This window comes from Phoenix dactylifera, chromosome 11 (genome assembly GCF_009389715.1).
Source record: "Phoenix dactylifera cultivar Barhee BC4 chromosome 11, palm_55x_up_171113_PBpolish2nd_filt_p, whole genome shotgun sequence".
Classification (NCBI taxonomy): Eukaryota; Viridiplantae; Streptophyta; class Magnoliopsida; order Arecales; family Arecaceae; genus Phoenix; species Phoenix dactylifera.
Window position 1 is genome coordinate 12,449,508 of NC_052402.1, and position 16,393 is coordinate 12,465,900.

The 16,393-nt window shown below is 35.6% G+C and overlaps 1 protein-coding gene across 14 annotated transcripts; it reads right to left on the reverse strand.

The window, feature by feature from the left end:
* Positions 1-729: 729 nt before the first annotated feature.
* LOC103709504 (transcription factor-like protein DPB) lies at positions 730-13,714 on the reverse strand. Of its 14 annotated transcripts, XM_026805582.2 has the most exons (14): positions 13,263-13,706; positions 11,826-13,032; positions 11,100-11,158; positions 9,475-9,569; positions 9,127-9,369; positions 5,113-5,242; positions 4,914-4,978; positions 4,511-4,554; positions 3,100-3,159; positions 2,839-2,982; positions 2,620-2,688; positions 2,366-2,464; positions 1,314-1,384; positions 730-1,192 (listed from the first exon to the last, which is right to left on the reverse strand). In XM_026805582.2, the coding sequence occupies exons 6-14, from the start codon at positions 5,190-5,192 to the stop codon at positions 1,060-1,062; spliced, it is 765 nt and encodes a 254-aa protein (XP_026661383.2). In that variant the 5' UTR covers positions 5,193-5,242; positions 9,127-9,369; positions 9,475-9,569; positions 11,100-11,158; positions 11,826-13,032; positions 13,263-13,706; the 3' UTR covers positions 730-1,059. The 14 variants fall into 14 exon arrangements, with proteins under 14 accessions (XP_026661383.2, XP_008793106.2, XP_008793116.2 ...); XM_008794884.3 differs by having other exon boundaries at positions 11,100-13,032; XM_008794894.4 differs by having other exon boundaries at positions 4,914-4,973; positions 11,100-13,032; positions 13,263-13,705.
* Between the last annotated feature and the right edge of the window lie 2,679 nt (positions 13,715-16,393).

Below are 16,393 nucleotides of genomic sequence, written 5' to 3' on the forward strand. Positions count from 1 at the left end.
TTTAAATTTTATCATAAGATAACATTATTCTGTCAAAATTATAAAACATAAATATTCCTTCTCTTTCTTTCTTTTTGCACCAATCTGAATAAGCCTGTTCTGTTTTTAAGATGTTTAACAGGATAACTTCCATTTAAAAGGATATCTCCCATTTATCCTTGCCAAATATTGCCTAAGTTTCACATTGATTATGACAATACATTAATACTAGCACCATGAATATTTGTTGTATAATAAATAATAAATTTTAATGATGGCCAGCATATCAATATTATAGTATTGATACCGGCAGTATGGTGAATAAAGATTGAAACTAACTCTCCATTTAAATATATACTATAACCTGCATAATATACGGGATTTTTTTATTTTTAATCAGCTATTTTTTAAAAAAAATATATAGTATAAAAATATAATAAATTATAAAAATAAAATGTTTTAATAACCAAATTTTAACACAAAACTCTCGATCATTAATCTACACATTACCAATAAAAACTCAACCATACAACGAATGAAAAATTCTATATGAAGAACTCTGCAAGCTAAGCTTTTGTGAAAAAACTCTGATCATTAATACTCACATTACTAATAGAAACCCTACTACTAGGGCACATGATATTTTTTTAAATTTTTTTTAAATTATTCTGTAAATACTATATAATACTGAAGCGAATTATAATAAATAGTAGACTTCAATCACACATTAAAAGCAATAAACTTTAATAATGACCAATCAAAAACTCCCATCAGATATCTAAATTGATATAATAATATCAATTTTAACCATGACGTGGACAAGAATCATATATTAACCATGACGTGGACAGAATACGAATTAACACCACCAAAGCCAAATGCCCTTTCTGTGACCTGAAAGTGTTTCCAAGATCTTTCAAAGTACCAAAAAAGGGGAGATAATATGTACAAACTGAACAATGACCGACTGCCTCAACCATCCAATCTGTTAGTCACCATGTCAATTTGATGAGCCTACGTCCTATGTCCATGTCAGCTGCCACAAGTTCATAACTTCCATGAGACAGAAGCTGTCTCCAGTTATTTGCCACTTAGATCGGCGATTGAATTTGAACCATCCATGGAACCTCTGGTGGCATTCTCAGTTTCTAGTGCTCGGGAGCATCTCATTTCCTTGAGGATGGCAGCCCCATCATGTGAGTTGAATGGCGTTCTGGAAACAAGAAAAATGCAGCATCAGCACAGGAGGAATAGAGAAATGCACTACTCATCTTAGTTGCAGAAAACTATTTGAACTAATTAATCATTAAATTTAGAGCAAACGATATCGGTACCCATTGAAGTCAAATTTCACAAATTGTTGATCTTCCGAGATCTCGATCTCAACCGTAGCCTTGGGACTCGTCTGTTCCCCACAAGACCAGCAAATGGTAAAAAAGAAGGTTAGATAAAACTGAAAACTAACAATCGCGCAGAAAACTAATGATCATGCATATACCAGCTGAAAATAAATAAAAGAGAGGCCCCGACGAATAACACTTGGGAAACCAAAGTTTGAAAGGAAAGAAAAAGTGTAGCACACAATATGTGAAAAAATTTGCATGTCGGGTGATCTTATGGATCTAGGTTTGGCATCTGATCAAATGGCAGGTTGCAATGTATGGTTAATCATGATGAAAAATGGAGCAAATAATTGTAGATGGAAGTGGGAGAACCAGAGAGTCACGAAGCAGGTGAAACAGCAAGGTAAATGTCTCCAAAGGTGTCGCGTCATATTTAAAGCATTAAACTAACAGATAGCAAGAACATTTACATGTGAAATGAAAGATCCTAACTTTGCCTGATCCATATCCTTACCATAGTTTGCCCATAGGTTGCAAACCAACACCCGAACCTCCAATAGGATCAGGTGCAAATCTGGCAACTATGGATCTGACCCAATTAGACTGGATAATATATAGATCTGAAATTGAGGTCTACCTGAAAGAAAGTCCATCCCAAAGTGAATTCTACCTGACCTTCTAAAGTTGGACTCTAGACCTGGTCTAAATCCTACGATCCAAAACTCTTTTGGATCACAAATTTTTGGTTGGGATGGACGTGGACCTATAAATCCGATTGCAACCCTAAAAAGACCAATGTAAAAAATAATAATGATAATAAGAGTAAGAATTTTTTAGATAAAATTCAGAAGTAACATGTATTATATATAACGAATTAGTCACTCCATCATGTAAAACCATATAAAATTTAATGAGAAACATGCACAGAAGAACAATATGATGACTTAGCAACAAAAGAAAAAAAAAAAAAAAAAAAAAAACCATCTCACAAGACTTCATTTATCATACTTGTAGTATACATAAACTACAAAGTAGAAACATACTCGGACCAACAAAAATGGCAGAGCAACGCCTTGAGAAGACATATTTGCTGACTTATGCAACCGTTGGTTTCGCAACATGAGATTTTGGTGATCTACAAACTTGAAGAACAGAAAATACCAAATATCAGCTAAATGCAAAACTAAGGGACATATATCCTGTTAAATCTTGCTTTTACATCAAATCTAGAACTAACGAAAATTCTATAAATCACTGAAGTTGGTACGTTGGTAATGAAATGAAAGACAAAACTTACTTGGTCTTCAAGTTCTTTTAAGAATCTTGCTTTTCTCTGGATGCTGTTCATTAGATTCATGTGTACTTCCTTCAAAAAAGAACATATTCAACAAAGTCTATCTGATACTCACGTGGCCGAGGATTCAAATTTATCACCAAGAATCATCTAAAATTATGAACTACTCAAAAGAAACCTATATTATGCAACTTTAATTTTATTAATTTGAACAAAACTTACCTTCACTCTTTTTAGTTCTGCACTTTTCGTACAAGACCACCCTACCCACCTTATCTCCTTTTTGTCTTTCACAATGGCATCAATTGCCATGAGAACATTAAATGCATCATACACCCTCCGCCGAATATTTTTCTCTTCAAACTGCTGATATAGACACAACATGACCATATTACTTTCTGGTATCTCATCATACATGCGTGCTTTTTTTGTGTGTGCTCAAGACAAAGACCAAAAAATAAAAATCAAGAGTATAAAACCAACCACATATGAACTAGCACTTTTCTGCAATGGTGCCAATTCTGCTATAATTTCATCAGCAACCTGAAATACAATAGCCAATTAGTTCAAGTAAACAATAGGTCGAACTCCATTACTCAAAAGCTGAACACGATCATGAAAAAGAAGAAGAAAAGAAATAGGAAGTTCAATTCATGCAAGGTAACATACCACTGATAGTAAATTGTTGATATGGAAAAAATATTATCTATTGGTTTAGATAAGCAGTTACCCAGGGCCTTCAGCTAAAAGCCATTTCCCCTACTTAATTTGAAAGATTTGTTAAAATGCATCATTTGAACAACTAACAGAGCAAGAAGTGTTTAAATGTGAGTTAAAAGATATTGATAGAAAGTATGCTTCTCTGCTCCACCTGGACCATTGCTGACATGTCTACAATATAATGCTGAACACTTTGTAGATGGTGTCAAATTCTCAATATTTTTATGCCAAAAATGTTATGAAAGCCTTGTTTGGAGTATAATCTCATGCAAAACATGTATCCCAAGATATTTTATACTTCGCTCAACTCAACTAAGCCCTAGTCCCAAACTAGTTGGGGTTAGCTATAGGAATCCTTTTCCTCCATTCTGCTATGTTCAGGGCCACACTTTTTGAAAGATGTACAAATATATCAAAATATTTTGTAACACTTTTTTTGAAAAAAACACAATTACGTTACATGGTCTTCAATATACATGATATTCTACTCCCTATATTTTCTAGCCCTTAGTTTCTACCACAATATAAGAGAACATTGGTAAGATCTCTAGCCTTTGCTTTAACATTCAAAATGAACTGCTAACATGATTTCAGATGCATGTTTCTTTCCCCCTAAAGAAATTTCTTATTTGACTTCAAGAAGGGATTCTTCTCTTTATATAATACATCTGGTTTTGATTAAAACTATCTCCTTTACCACATTATTATAAACGAAAAAATGTTACTGGTAAATTTACAAAAAATATTTTCCATGCATGCAATACCCATAACCTCATGCATAATCAATCTCACTATTGGTAAAATCAAATTCCTCGTAAGAGAAATATGTTGTGCTCAAAAATCATGAAAATGGAGGCACTTGGCTTTTCACTTCAATGTCTCAACAAAAGAAATACAGATTTGTTGTTCACAACACTTTCATGTCCACCTATATACATGTATTTACATGGATGCACGTATTCGTATATGTGTATCAGTTTTAACCGAGGTGTGAAAAGACCAGATCATGTCCAGATAATATATATGTGTATTTACATGGATGCATGTTTACATGTACGTATATCAGTTCTAACCAAGGTGTAGAAAGACCAAATATATGCATGTGTATGTGTGCTTGTGCATATATGTGCATCTATTTATGTGTGTGAAAACAATTGGAGTTAGTAGGCTTCACCTCATTATATGTCGTTCTTCCCTTCGCCTCGACCTTCTTACAAACTAAAAGACAACCAATTTACAAGTTATAACTTGAGAAGGAGCACATTGTAATGATTTCATTAAAAAAATTGAACATGGAGGAGGAGAAGAGGAACTACTCAATTGACACAAAGTATAAGAACAGAAAATGCCTATACTCCATAGCAGATTATCATGGGCATTAGAAATATTTCTCGCAAGCATTCCATATATCAGAAACATTTTTTTAATCTTTTTGACAATCTAAATATGCAATTATCGGATGATGGGAAAAGATATGAACATAAGCATATTCATAAATCCTTATAGATACTATGAAAACTGAATTGTTGGCAAAACTGCTTGTAAAGATTGATTATAATAAATCATTTCTTGCCAACCTAGCATACTGAACTGGCGAAGGCCCCAGCCAATGTTTCTTTGGGTTTTTTTCTTCACTTCTGCACTATATTTAGCAAAAAAAACAAAGTTAGCCTGTTCAAAAAAGGATGCAGTAACAACCTCTATAAAAATCACAAGAAGATGATAATGCAACCAGATCAAACTTAGCAGTTATCACACATATGTGACAGAACTTACTCATCACAAACTTGGCATTTTTCACCTTCTTCATGATACAAGTTGTTTAATGCCAAAATATTCTCAGAAGGTGGTGTCATTGCCCTGTCAGTGTCTCTTAATGAAGATTTACCACTTCAATTGTGTGCACCTTATAAAACCAAGAAATAAGTTTATACGGTGTTTATTGTCAATGGTAATTTGAATTAAACATATTACAGTTACATAAAGAGATATTATAATGGTTAATTGTCATCATCTCTGTTCATTTGCACAATTGTACTAATCTAAAAGCATTCAAGAATCAAAGTGCACATATATAGAAATACAAAGTAAAAGAGGTATAAACACATGAACGAGGATCATGAAGAATTTTTAACTTCAGTTAACGAAAAAAGATGGCAATGCAAGGTTAACAATGATAATAAGAAAATAATTCAAACTAATCTCATCAAAGTTTCAAAAACAGTGCACAATGAAATCAAGTTCTCAAGCTCATTAAGTTATTCAACAAAGAGAGCAAAGGGCCGGAAGGCAAAACATATGAACCTTCTGTGACTGCAAGAGCATTGCAAGCTGCATCTAAACTTCAGCTAGCTTCAATGAAAGAAAGGAAGAAAGAAAATAAAGAATAAAAAAAAAGAAGAAAGAAGACAATGATGATATTTTATCATCAAGCAATAATGAAATCGATCGCTTGGGCCTACAATTCTATCTAGTACCAGAGATTGAATATGTGCATAACAGAGAAATCACACAAGCCAACAAAATCATATCTAGAAACAAAAAAAAAAAAAAAAATCACCACAAAGTCCACATATTCATGGATAACTTCATAACCACTTCAAATCCACCAAGTAATCCAGTTGGCCTAGAATTTTATCAAATGTTTGGTCTAATAACACTTGCGATCCTCTCCGATCTTAAAATCCTCCCATCAAAAACACACTATTCTCTCTTGACGCATTACATATGGTTTATTTCTGAGCTAACTTTTCCCGATCTCTTATTGTAGCTAATTCATTGACATTCTCATACACTTCTCAAGTTGAATAACAAGTCTGGCTTCTTTGCCTCCTTTTCCCAAGCCTTCTATTATTTAGTTTGTCCCATTATCATAAAGTATGTCCTTATAACAACACTCTGCCATCAGTATTCATCATATGTGCATTCCTTACTGATATACCCTCCCCCACCCACCCCACCCCACCACCACCACCACCAAAAAAAAAAAAGATTTTTTCTCATCTTCCCCTGATTGATCCCATAGTGCTTTCCCTCCATTAATGGCTCATTGTACTAGACTTCCTCCTTCAGCTTTTATTTTTGACATGATTGATTTCCTTCCCACTCAGGGCACATCCATACGATGTTTTGGGACAAATTTACACTTGATGTAACCATTATCCTTCTTTCCTTACTTGAAGATTATATTTAATAAATGACACCCAGATAGAAACTAAATCCACTATACAGAGTCATTAAACACACATATTTGACTAAACTTCTATGATATCAAATTACCACAACTTTTGAACTGAGCATTAATCCGCATTTCTATCATTGAGCCTAGTACTTATATTTCTATAGACGATCCCTTATGTCATGACCTACAAATTTAATTGCATGCTCATTATAACTCAAGAATTCCCTGCATTAAAGATCCAACTTATCACAAAGTTGCCTTTTCAGTGTTATCATAAAGTTGCCTTTTCTAACCTATAAGTGAGCAGAAGAAGAAATGCAACACAAGGAATACATACTGATCTCCTTAGTGTGTTTATCATGGAAATGATACGAGGAAAAGGGGAGCGAAGCATTTTATCCAATAAAAATTTTAACACCTATAAAAAATATAAGGAATATTCAGATTGCTTGTTCGTCTGTTTATTGTTCATGCGACTGCGCATACAAGAATACAGATTGTGATTTCTTAGAACTTTGAATTCTACAAGACCACATAGTCACATACTCAAGTCCCAGGAAATTAACATAGTCCAATCAAAGGCCTAAGCAACTCTTAAGCGATCAAAAGGGTAGCATGATCATAGAGAAGATAGAGAATATTAGGTATACTCTAAAAGATCGGACAAACTTGAGCCAATAGGAACTGAAAAGAATATGAATGTGTGCCATCACACATTCTTGGTTTGAGTGCATAACGGAAACCATAGACTCAAAACAAGAGAGCAGAACACATAAACGAATAACATAAAAAAGAGAACCTAGGGCTTATCATCACCCAAAAATAATCAAAGATTTGATTCAAAGCTCATGATCTCAAAAAAAGAAATCAGCGAAAATGAACTAATAATATAGGAAAAAATCACCAGGTTCATCAAAAGCCCAAGAACAGTCAAAGATTTGAAGCAAACCCCAAAGAGTCGATTGCTTCTATAGAAACCGAATCGACGAGAAAAGTAGGGTTTAGGAAAGAAACGAAACTCGAACTTGGTAAGAGCAGGAGGCGTAGAGAATGCCGAGAGGCGGAAGGGAAAGCGATAAACGAACCGATTACAACGTTTTGATCGACGCATCACAGCCGTCCTTCGATCGATTTGTTCAGACCGTACCGAATTCTAAGACAGCGGTGGATCTCGTTTTAGATACGCGCGATCCGCTCCCCAGTTGATCGAAATCGAACGGAAGCTTCGCCTCCTTTAATCGCAGCCGTTTATCTATCTCCTGGATTACGTGGAGGAGATCTAAGAATCCGTATAATATCTTCTATGGGAGCTTTTCGTATTATTTTTTCCCACCGCTCCTGCCGTGGTACGGTGGCGTGCACTCAGCCAGCCCTGAGCCTTATGAATCGGAGCTACGCGTGACGCTTTAAACATACAGAAAGAAGAAGAGGCAGCCATCAGCCAGCTGGGCCAGAGCAGGCGTCACACATCCGTGACAGTGCTTTATTATATTTAAAAAATTTGCGATTGCTGTACGTCAAATCCATTACAAAACATAAGTTATTGGTGTTGGGAGTTAAAAATATAAAACTTAGTATAATCTACAAGAAGTAAAATATTAGCATATAAAAATACTATATTTAGCTAAAACTAATCATTATAAGATTTAATATATTTATATATTACCGGAATATATTTAGTATCCTATTTCAAGATACCCACTGAAGCTATAATTAATTATTATAATGGTTATATTGCCCATTATTTATCTCAAAAGATTTTACATTTTAATGTTAAAATAATTGCAGAAATAATGGGTGCTACTTCAATGCTATAACAAGAATGATGAAATATAACATTTTCATATTATCTTTTTTTTATTTTTTAAGAATTTTTTTTTGTATAAATACACTTCTAAATATCGAATTTTGTATTAATACCCTCCCAAAATGAATATTTTCATATATATCCTCATAAAACAGTTGTTTTGCTATTCTACCCTTTTTTATTCTTATTCTTTTCACGTGTACCCACGCCATCTAACGTCGTTAAACAATTAACGGTTTCAAATTAAAATAACTAAAATATCTTTAATGGGTAGATGTGTAAAAAACATTTATAAGACAATCACGATAGAGGACAAAAAAAATAATTTCAAAATTTATTTTTATTTTTAATTAAAATAAATATAGCTTTTATTAATGGTGCTAGAAGAACCATTATATTAGTGGCATTTGTGCAAAAATAATGTTTAATGAGAGTACAAAAATAAATATAAATTTTAAGAAGGTATTCATGTAAATTTGAATTTTTAGAAAAGTATTTATGCAAAAAAAAACTTTTTTTAATAGGTAAATTAATATTATTTTTATACCACACAACCATCTCTTGAGAGTTTTTAGGCAAAGAAGTTGTAATTTCAAAAAATATTATTTTATCTGAAATACAATAAAATAATAGAAAACAAAAAATAATAAAAAATAATAGCTGTTATATTATTTCATATCATTTACCTCAATAAGACAGCAGAGGATGTCTGAAACCATAATCTAGCGATTCTAACATCATTATTTAAAACCATGCAAAGAACAGTTTGTGTGGCAGCATTTAGCAGAATTGTTCTCTTTACCCTCCCTGGTGGACCTCTGGGCGAGTGGGTCGCAGAATATTCCGGACTGGCGCACCAATAGCTTCAGCTGACCCTAGGTTTTCATCAGCTCCTGCAGGCCCCATCTTGAGCAGTCAAGCTCGTGGCTTGAACTTAATTTCAATGGACGAGAACATCTTGGAAATTGCTTCGAGGTGCCACTTTTGTGCATACTAAAAGTTGCCCGGGCCCATCTTAATCCAGCGAGCAGTTTTACAGACACACCTATAACCGCAGAAATTATGGCAATCAGGAATAAGGCTAATGAGGCCCAACCATTCAGCTTCACTCTTAGGAGAGAACAAAATAAAATGTGCATATTGTTTTTACCTCTTATAAAAGCTACAGAGCACTCAAGGTTGTCGGCATTTCATGTCTGTTATTGACTTCTATCTCAAATAAGTTCGGCAGGTTTGAGTTGTAAACTGTTGATGCAACAGAGCTAGAAAGAGTGAAAAAGTTTTTCTATGAGAGCAAAAATTCGAATCCCTGCCTGTGACACTCATTCACATGTATTCAGAAGAATATTTAAGCATGACAAGAATAGTTTGCACTTTGCAGAATATATATTGCATAAATTCCTCAAAGTATTGTAACTATTTGAACATATTAAAAAAAAGAGCAAATGGAATTGAAACTTGGAAAATTGTGGAGCTAGTAACTTCCAAGGAAAAAAGCAGACAACATCATTTCCATTATGACGTCCTCTCTTTGATATCAGCTAAGGGGCACAACATGTAGCACATTAATTAACATAGATGGATGTTGGATAAGTTAAGAAATAAGAAGATAAATTGCTGCAAGGAATTACATATTACTATTCATAGTTCATTCTCAATTAGTCACTGGATCTTCCCTCACTTTAAGAGCTGAAGAAAATGTATCGATCCAAGCATCTTCATTGTTAAAATGTTCCCAGATTTTCTTAATAGTTACATTTAGCATCCCATGCACTGCATCTCAATGGGCTTGAAATTCTCCAAGTTCAGAGGTTTTCTTCTAATAATTCTCACAAGGACAGGACATGCAAAGAAAAACAATGCAGCCACCAGAGAATGCTACCATTTTGCTCTACAGGCATGTCACAGCTTATTTAGATATCCTGTTCTCCATTAGCTTGTGCAAACAAGGGAATTTATGGTTTATGCTAATATCACTTGCATTGAATAATCATAAACAGAGAATATTCAAGATAATGCAGTATGATTACTAGAATGCAATGGCCAAAAGCATGTACGGAATCACTGCAAGGGAAATTAGCTTCAGAAGCAATGGCTGCTGCTAATAAAAGCATGTACGGAATCACTGCAAGCCAAAAGTTGCACTGATCTGAGACAGCCACATGCAGCTCACAGATGCGAATACAACCAGCATAACCACCATTTGTGAAGAAATAGGAATACCATAAATGCAGTTCCAATTTTAAAGCATATCTTTATGTTGCTCATATAATTAAAAACATTTGAAATGCTGTCGCATCTTCTTAGTAAATAAAAAGGCAGATGCATCTTGAGATGGCCTAATTTCTGTTTGCATTCCCTGATAGAAATCTATACTTCCATGTCCAATTAACTACAAGTGTCCTCCCAGAATTCACTTCATCTAAAGTAACAAAATGTGGTACCCAAGAAAAAAAAAATCCTTATTTTAGCAAATATGATTAGCATACAAAAAGAGGATCATTATGGTATACAAGAAAAAAAGAGCTGGAAAAAAGCACTAGCATGCACCAAAAAAAATCCACATACGCATGGGTTTTCAAGTTGTAGGACCAAATGTCCAGTTCTTTTATGTTCAGATTAAGGCCAAACTACAAGCCTGAGATCATAGGATTCTATAAACAAATTTCAACATAAAAAGAAATACTAATTCAAACAAGAAAAAAAGGCTGAAATAAGGGAAGAATGGAGTAGCCTTCAAGTTAGCAGTTCATCACAAGTGGATCAATATTATACCCAGCAATAATCTGGATAGCAGCCAAATTATCTTCAGCATTCTGTAGAAGATAAGAGACCTGACAAAAATACAAGGTTGGATGGAATAAGTACTTCAAACTAGACTTGGTTCTGGATATGAAGAGATGTGACTTTTGGCTTGTTAACAATAAAAAAATAGGAAGTTAATAAGCAAAAAACTATTAAAAGTCTTACGACTGCATTATAGTAGAATTTTGTCACTCTCAGACCATTTGTACTTCACAAAATTCACAAAAAATTTGTCACACTCTAGAATTCCTTAAAAGTGAAGCCCACTAACAATATCATAGGTAGGACTGGTCCTAATTCAGTTGATCATGAAATCATGAAACATCAGGTTTTCATTGGACAAGATAGAGGTGAGGGATTGAATGATGCAGGAGATGAAGCATAATCAGTTTGGTACAAAATCTGCACAATGCACTTCCAACATTGTTTAAACTTGAAGCTGCTCATAACATTCTAACAATCCTCACACTCCTCAAAAAGGAAAAATTGGATTTGTAGATAGTTCATCTCAACAACAATGAGGTAACAATACCATCTTTCATCATCTTCTCTGGTTACAGCTCTTAGTTTGTTAAAAAAAAGAAAAGAAAAGGGTTGTAAGATCGTTTATTTATCTTAAAGATGATCCTTAAGAGATACGTTATATGTCTTAAGTAAAATACAAAAGAGATTCCATGAAATATAACAAAATTCTACCTCTCCATAAATGAGCATTGCTAAACGTTCCTTATGACAGTGAAGATTCCATGGTTTTAGAAGCTTGTAGGAACCATCCTTGAGCATGACAATCAAGAATAAGAATAACTACAATCATGAAAACCATGAAAAAGAGGATGAAAAACCTCTCAATGATGTTCCCGAAGTTTTAATTAAGCTAGTGCATCCAACTAAGATTATGCTCAGAATAAATCACAAATAGGTGTATAGAGTGCTATTAGAGTCAAATTGCATAATATACCTTTATTCATGATTTAATTGCTGAACAGCCATAGAATGTTCCATGTATTTGATGTGCATAAACATATGCAATCACTTGTTCATTGCAGCAAGAATGTATTTATACAAGCACATTATGTCAAGATCATCATTGGTAAGTGACAACGTATACAATAGTAGGTTATTTCCAATCTGTTGTTTAAAGAAGAACAAGAAGAAGAACAATAACAAGAACAAGAAATTTATTAATTTATTTCCGCAAGTTATAAAGTTTTCCTTATTCATAAGTCATATGTGTATTGACATAGCCCTACATAGGAATTTAAAACAAAGACCAATTCACAAAACAGACTCCAAAAATTTGCAATTCTATTATGGCCGAAGGAATATGGATTATGATATGATATAAATGAAATTTTTGAATTTACATGGACTGCTTATCTCTTGCCCCAGTCACCAAAAGAAATAAGCAGAATAAATATTGATGGGAAAAAGATGGACACTGGATAAGAAAATGACAAGAGGATTGGATTCATTAAGTCATTATTGTACTTGAAGCAAGAGGTCCAAGATTTAATTTACTAAGGGTTTTATTTGGATAATCCAGCAGGATTTGGGTTAAATTTCCTACTGGATTCGTGGACTGGGAAGTCCGTTTGAGCATAATCCGTATCAATCTAATACACCTCAACCTGAATCATGTGGGAAGAAAAAAGAAGAAAAAAAAGACCTCTGTGCATCTTTTTTCTTCTAACGAACCAACAGGCCCAATTCCTGCAAGAATATTCAAAGAGGCCACAAATTTGCAGCACTGCTAGGATCAACAAGGACTGTTTAATTAATTTTTCCAGTAACTCTCAACCCGACCAGTTTACCCTTCATATGAAATGCCCGAAAGCTTGGCGATCCAGGCTAATCCCAAAGCTTGTGCACAGATCCAGGCTAATCCCGAAGCTTGTGCGTGTCCCTGCGCATGTGCGTGTGCGGCAAGTAAGAGATTTGTTGAAATAATAAGAAAAGGAAACAAAAATAAACCATGACTGCAATCACAAAACCCCACCCGACAATATTTTAGAAGCATATTCGCCTAATTAAGATTTCCGGATTACTTTTCTTTCTGTGTTCTACAGATCAAGAACCCTCACTTCGTCGCCAAATTAGAGAAACTCAGTTCTAATTTATCAGAGAGAGAGATACCCAAAGAGAACGGTAAGGGAGCAACGATCGAGGAACTGCTTTGCCGACGCATCGTTCTGCAATCCTGCAAATAGGGATTGGCTGACAAGAGAGGAGAAGAGCGAACCAAGGAGGATTTGGATACCCGGATATGAGGTGAAATCGGGAGCGGCTTCAAGCATCGGAGCTAGCTCCGACGGCCAGGCTCCCTCCTCCTCCATTGCTGCTACCATGGAAGAAAGGGGAGCAAGAGACTTTGATTCCGGCGGAAGTTAGGGGCGAGCGATAGTTCTTGGGAAGACCTGCTGGTTTTGTTAGGAACTTCGTATATCGCTGCGAGGGCGGGATTAACGACCTACGTGGCGATGGAATGAGGACAGAGGAAGCGGGCGGACCGTCTCAAGGCGGCACACCGTTTGCCGTCGCAGATCCAGATCCAGCCTCCATGCCATTGCTGACCCCGAGTGACACCGATTCCGTAAATCCCCCCGCTTTTCTATTTTTTAAAGATATGGTGAGTTTTAACTTTTAACGTCTCAAAAACTTGTAAAAATTTTAAAAATTAAGAATACATACTTGATGTTAAAAATACAGCTACTCTCTTTTAATATTTATGTGATTTATTTTCTTCGAACTAAAAATAGTTAGTACAACGTTATGAGCCTTAAAATGCAACATATCAATGAACGTTTGTTAAGGTAAAAAGGAAAAGCATCAACTCTGTGCTTTATTTGAAGCTTGTGTTGTGTGTGGCGCCTCCCTCGGATCTTTCTACATCCCGTCCCGAACAATTAAATCTCTAAGTTCCTGAAATATTTGCATATTTGTTTTTGCTGGCAATTCGATAATTCACTGAAAAAAGAAACATAATTTATAATTGAATCGCCTATGTATTACACCCTCACGACAGCAATCTTCTGGCCTATAAAAGATGCAAACACTAGAATAGAATTGATAATGAGCTATACTTGAGCACAGAAAATATCAACTTTTACATAAATCTAATTCAAAGCTCGACTAAAAATAAATAGAGTTTATATCCGAGACCCAGCCTAATATTAGCTCTACGCCAAAGCCATTATGAACCTCCAAAGTTCATGCTTGCATCCCAAATCACTTGTTAGCACAGAAACCTATCCAAACATAGGCATTAAGTTTACGGATTAGGATTTCTCAAATATTCTCCACCAAATGCATGCGCATCCACTCGTCGTTTTAACGAGAACCATAAGAAAATGGATGAGAGACAACAAGAAATTAGTTCAAAATAACATAAGAAAATGGGCAGCAAAAGGATATACAAATTAAGGAGACAGAAGTCCAAGTATTAATTGCTCCCCAAGCAGCCAATCTTCTCAGAAGAGATCCAACCACTGCACCTAACTCCCTTAGCTTTGTTACCGAATAACTAGACAACTCGTAAAGCGACTCGGTGGTGAAAGATACCGAGGTCCAAAAATAGTACTGAAGTTCACGTACGAAGAGGAAAGGAAAAATAAAGGCACAATAAGACCCAACAATTAATGTTTCCTTTAACACATAGTTAAACCTACATTAATAGAGCATCCTCACAAATTTTTGTTGACAATTACATCAAAATTTATACGTATTGGAGTGCCGACGTATCCTTGAATGAATCCTTCCTACCATCCGACGAATCCCAGGAAGCTGGAAAGGATAGCAGCAAAAATTCTGTTAGGATGGCGAATTAAAAATTAAATAGGAAAAATCGATATTAAAATCAAAAAAGTCAAAATCCGCAAGAATAAATTTGAGATTGTGCGGAAAAAAACATCGAATTGCAAAATTTGCTCGATAAATCACCCGCTGGAGAAGGGATGGATCCGACGTCTGAAAACGATACTAGAAGGGAAGAAAAAGGGATATCGGCCGGCGATCGATCGCCGTACCTAAGTGATCGGACGGTGATCTGCCGAGAGAGGGCGCGGAAGAAGAAATTCGCGCCGTGGAGGAACACCACGATGCCGGTGCACCCGAGGACGAAGAACTCGAACATCGTCGGTGAATCCCTCTTTCTCTCCTTTATTCTGCTGGACGAAAAATAGAGATGGAAGCGAAGCGGTGGATTTCCAGGGACTAGCGAAGAGAGAGAGGGGTTTGGGTGGGGAGGCTGGTTTCTGATCGGAAGGAGAAGAGGCCTTTCTTTGTTTCTTTATTCATTCCGGTCTATTCCACGTAGCCACTTATGATCGGTTGGTGTGGGTGTCCGGAAGGAAGGAGGAATATGATGGATAAACGGCAACCGACGAGCTGACTCGGCATCCACTCCCGCACGTCTTTCCCAACTTTTCTGACTGCTTTGCTTAAATGCCATCCATATCCGAACACAAAGCTCAGAGGCCTACTTGAGAAGACCAGGTCAAAACCACAACGGTCAGCGCTCGCACTGGAATTGCTCAACGATAGGCTCCAACCCAAGCTTATATATTATGTTTTCGAATGCCCTCCAAGTAAGTTCTCTTTTAACTACCCTATGCTGCTACACTGGTGCTCTAGGGCTTCCTTCTTTTTCCGAAAGTTATGTATGACTTAGACATCGAAGGATTTCTTGTTGGATATGCTTCGATGGGTGAAGTTCTTTATTTTTGTTTTTTTGCTTCAGATACAACGTCTGAGCAATAGTCCGAGCGAAACCTCTGCTATTCATCGCAAACTCGAAGACGTGTGGCATCGAAGCCATGGCTGCTCGAGCACAACCACTACCAAATTACCATCGTAAAGGTGTGTAGCAACTCTTAGCGGATTTTTCAGATCTAGACGACAGATGAGCCATGCGCTCTAGCAACACCATCAGCTTAGACTTTGGTTGGGCCGATTCCAAGTGGCAACAGCGGTTACTAAAGTTTTAAACGGGCATTCATCCTGCCGTGTTATATGGGAGGCGTGACGAGTGCCCATTTTATTGACATCAATTTGTTATCATTTGTGGACTAAGACAGGAATAAAATATATTTATTGAAGAACTAAGTGAGTCTAGTGCAGAGCTCTAAGCTTCGCTGCTTTTCATGGGGTAAGACATTTGGTTATGCATTCTAATATATGATCCAAAAATTTGGTTTAATTTTAAAGGCATCAATTAATATATATTTTTTTTGGTGATGGTTTTTTTTGTATAAGTGTTGCCTTTTAAA

Coding starts and splice junctions, on each gene's coding strand:
- LOC103709504 (XM_017843420.3), bottom strand. CDS start 5,192: ATGACACCACCTTCTGAGAATATTTTGGCATTAAACAACTTGTATCAT. Junction 4,555..4,913: donor TCGCCAGTTCAGTATGCTAG/GTTGGCAAGAAA, acceptor GTTGTCTTTTAG/TTTGTAAGAAGGTCGAGGCG. Junction 2,689..2,838: donor CAGAACTAAAAAGAGTGAAG/GTAAGTTTTGTT, acceptor TCTTTTTTGAAG/GAAGTACACATGAATCTAAT.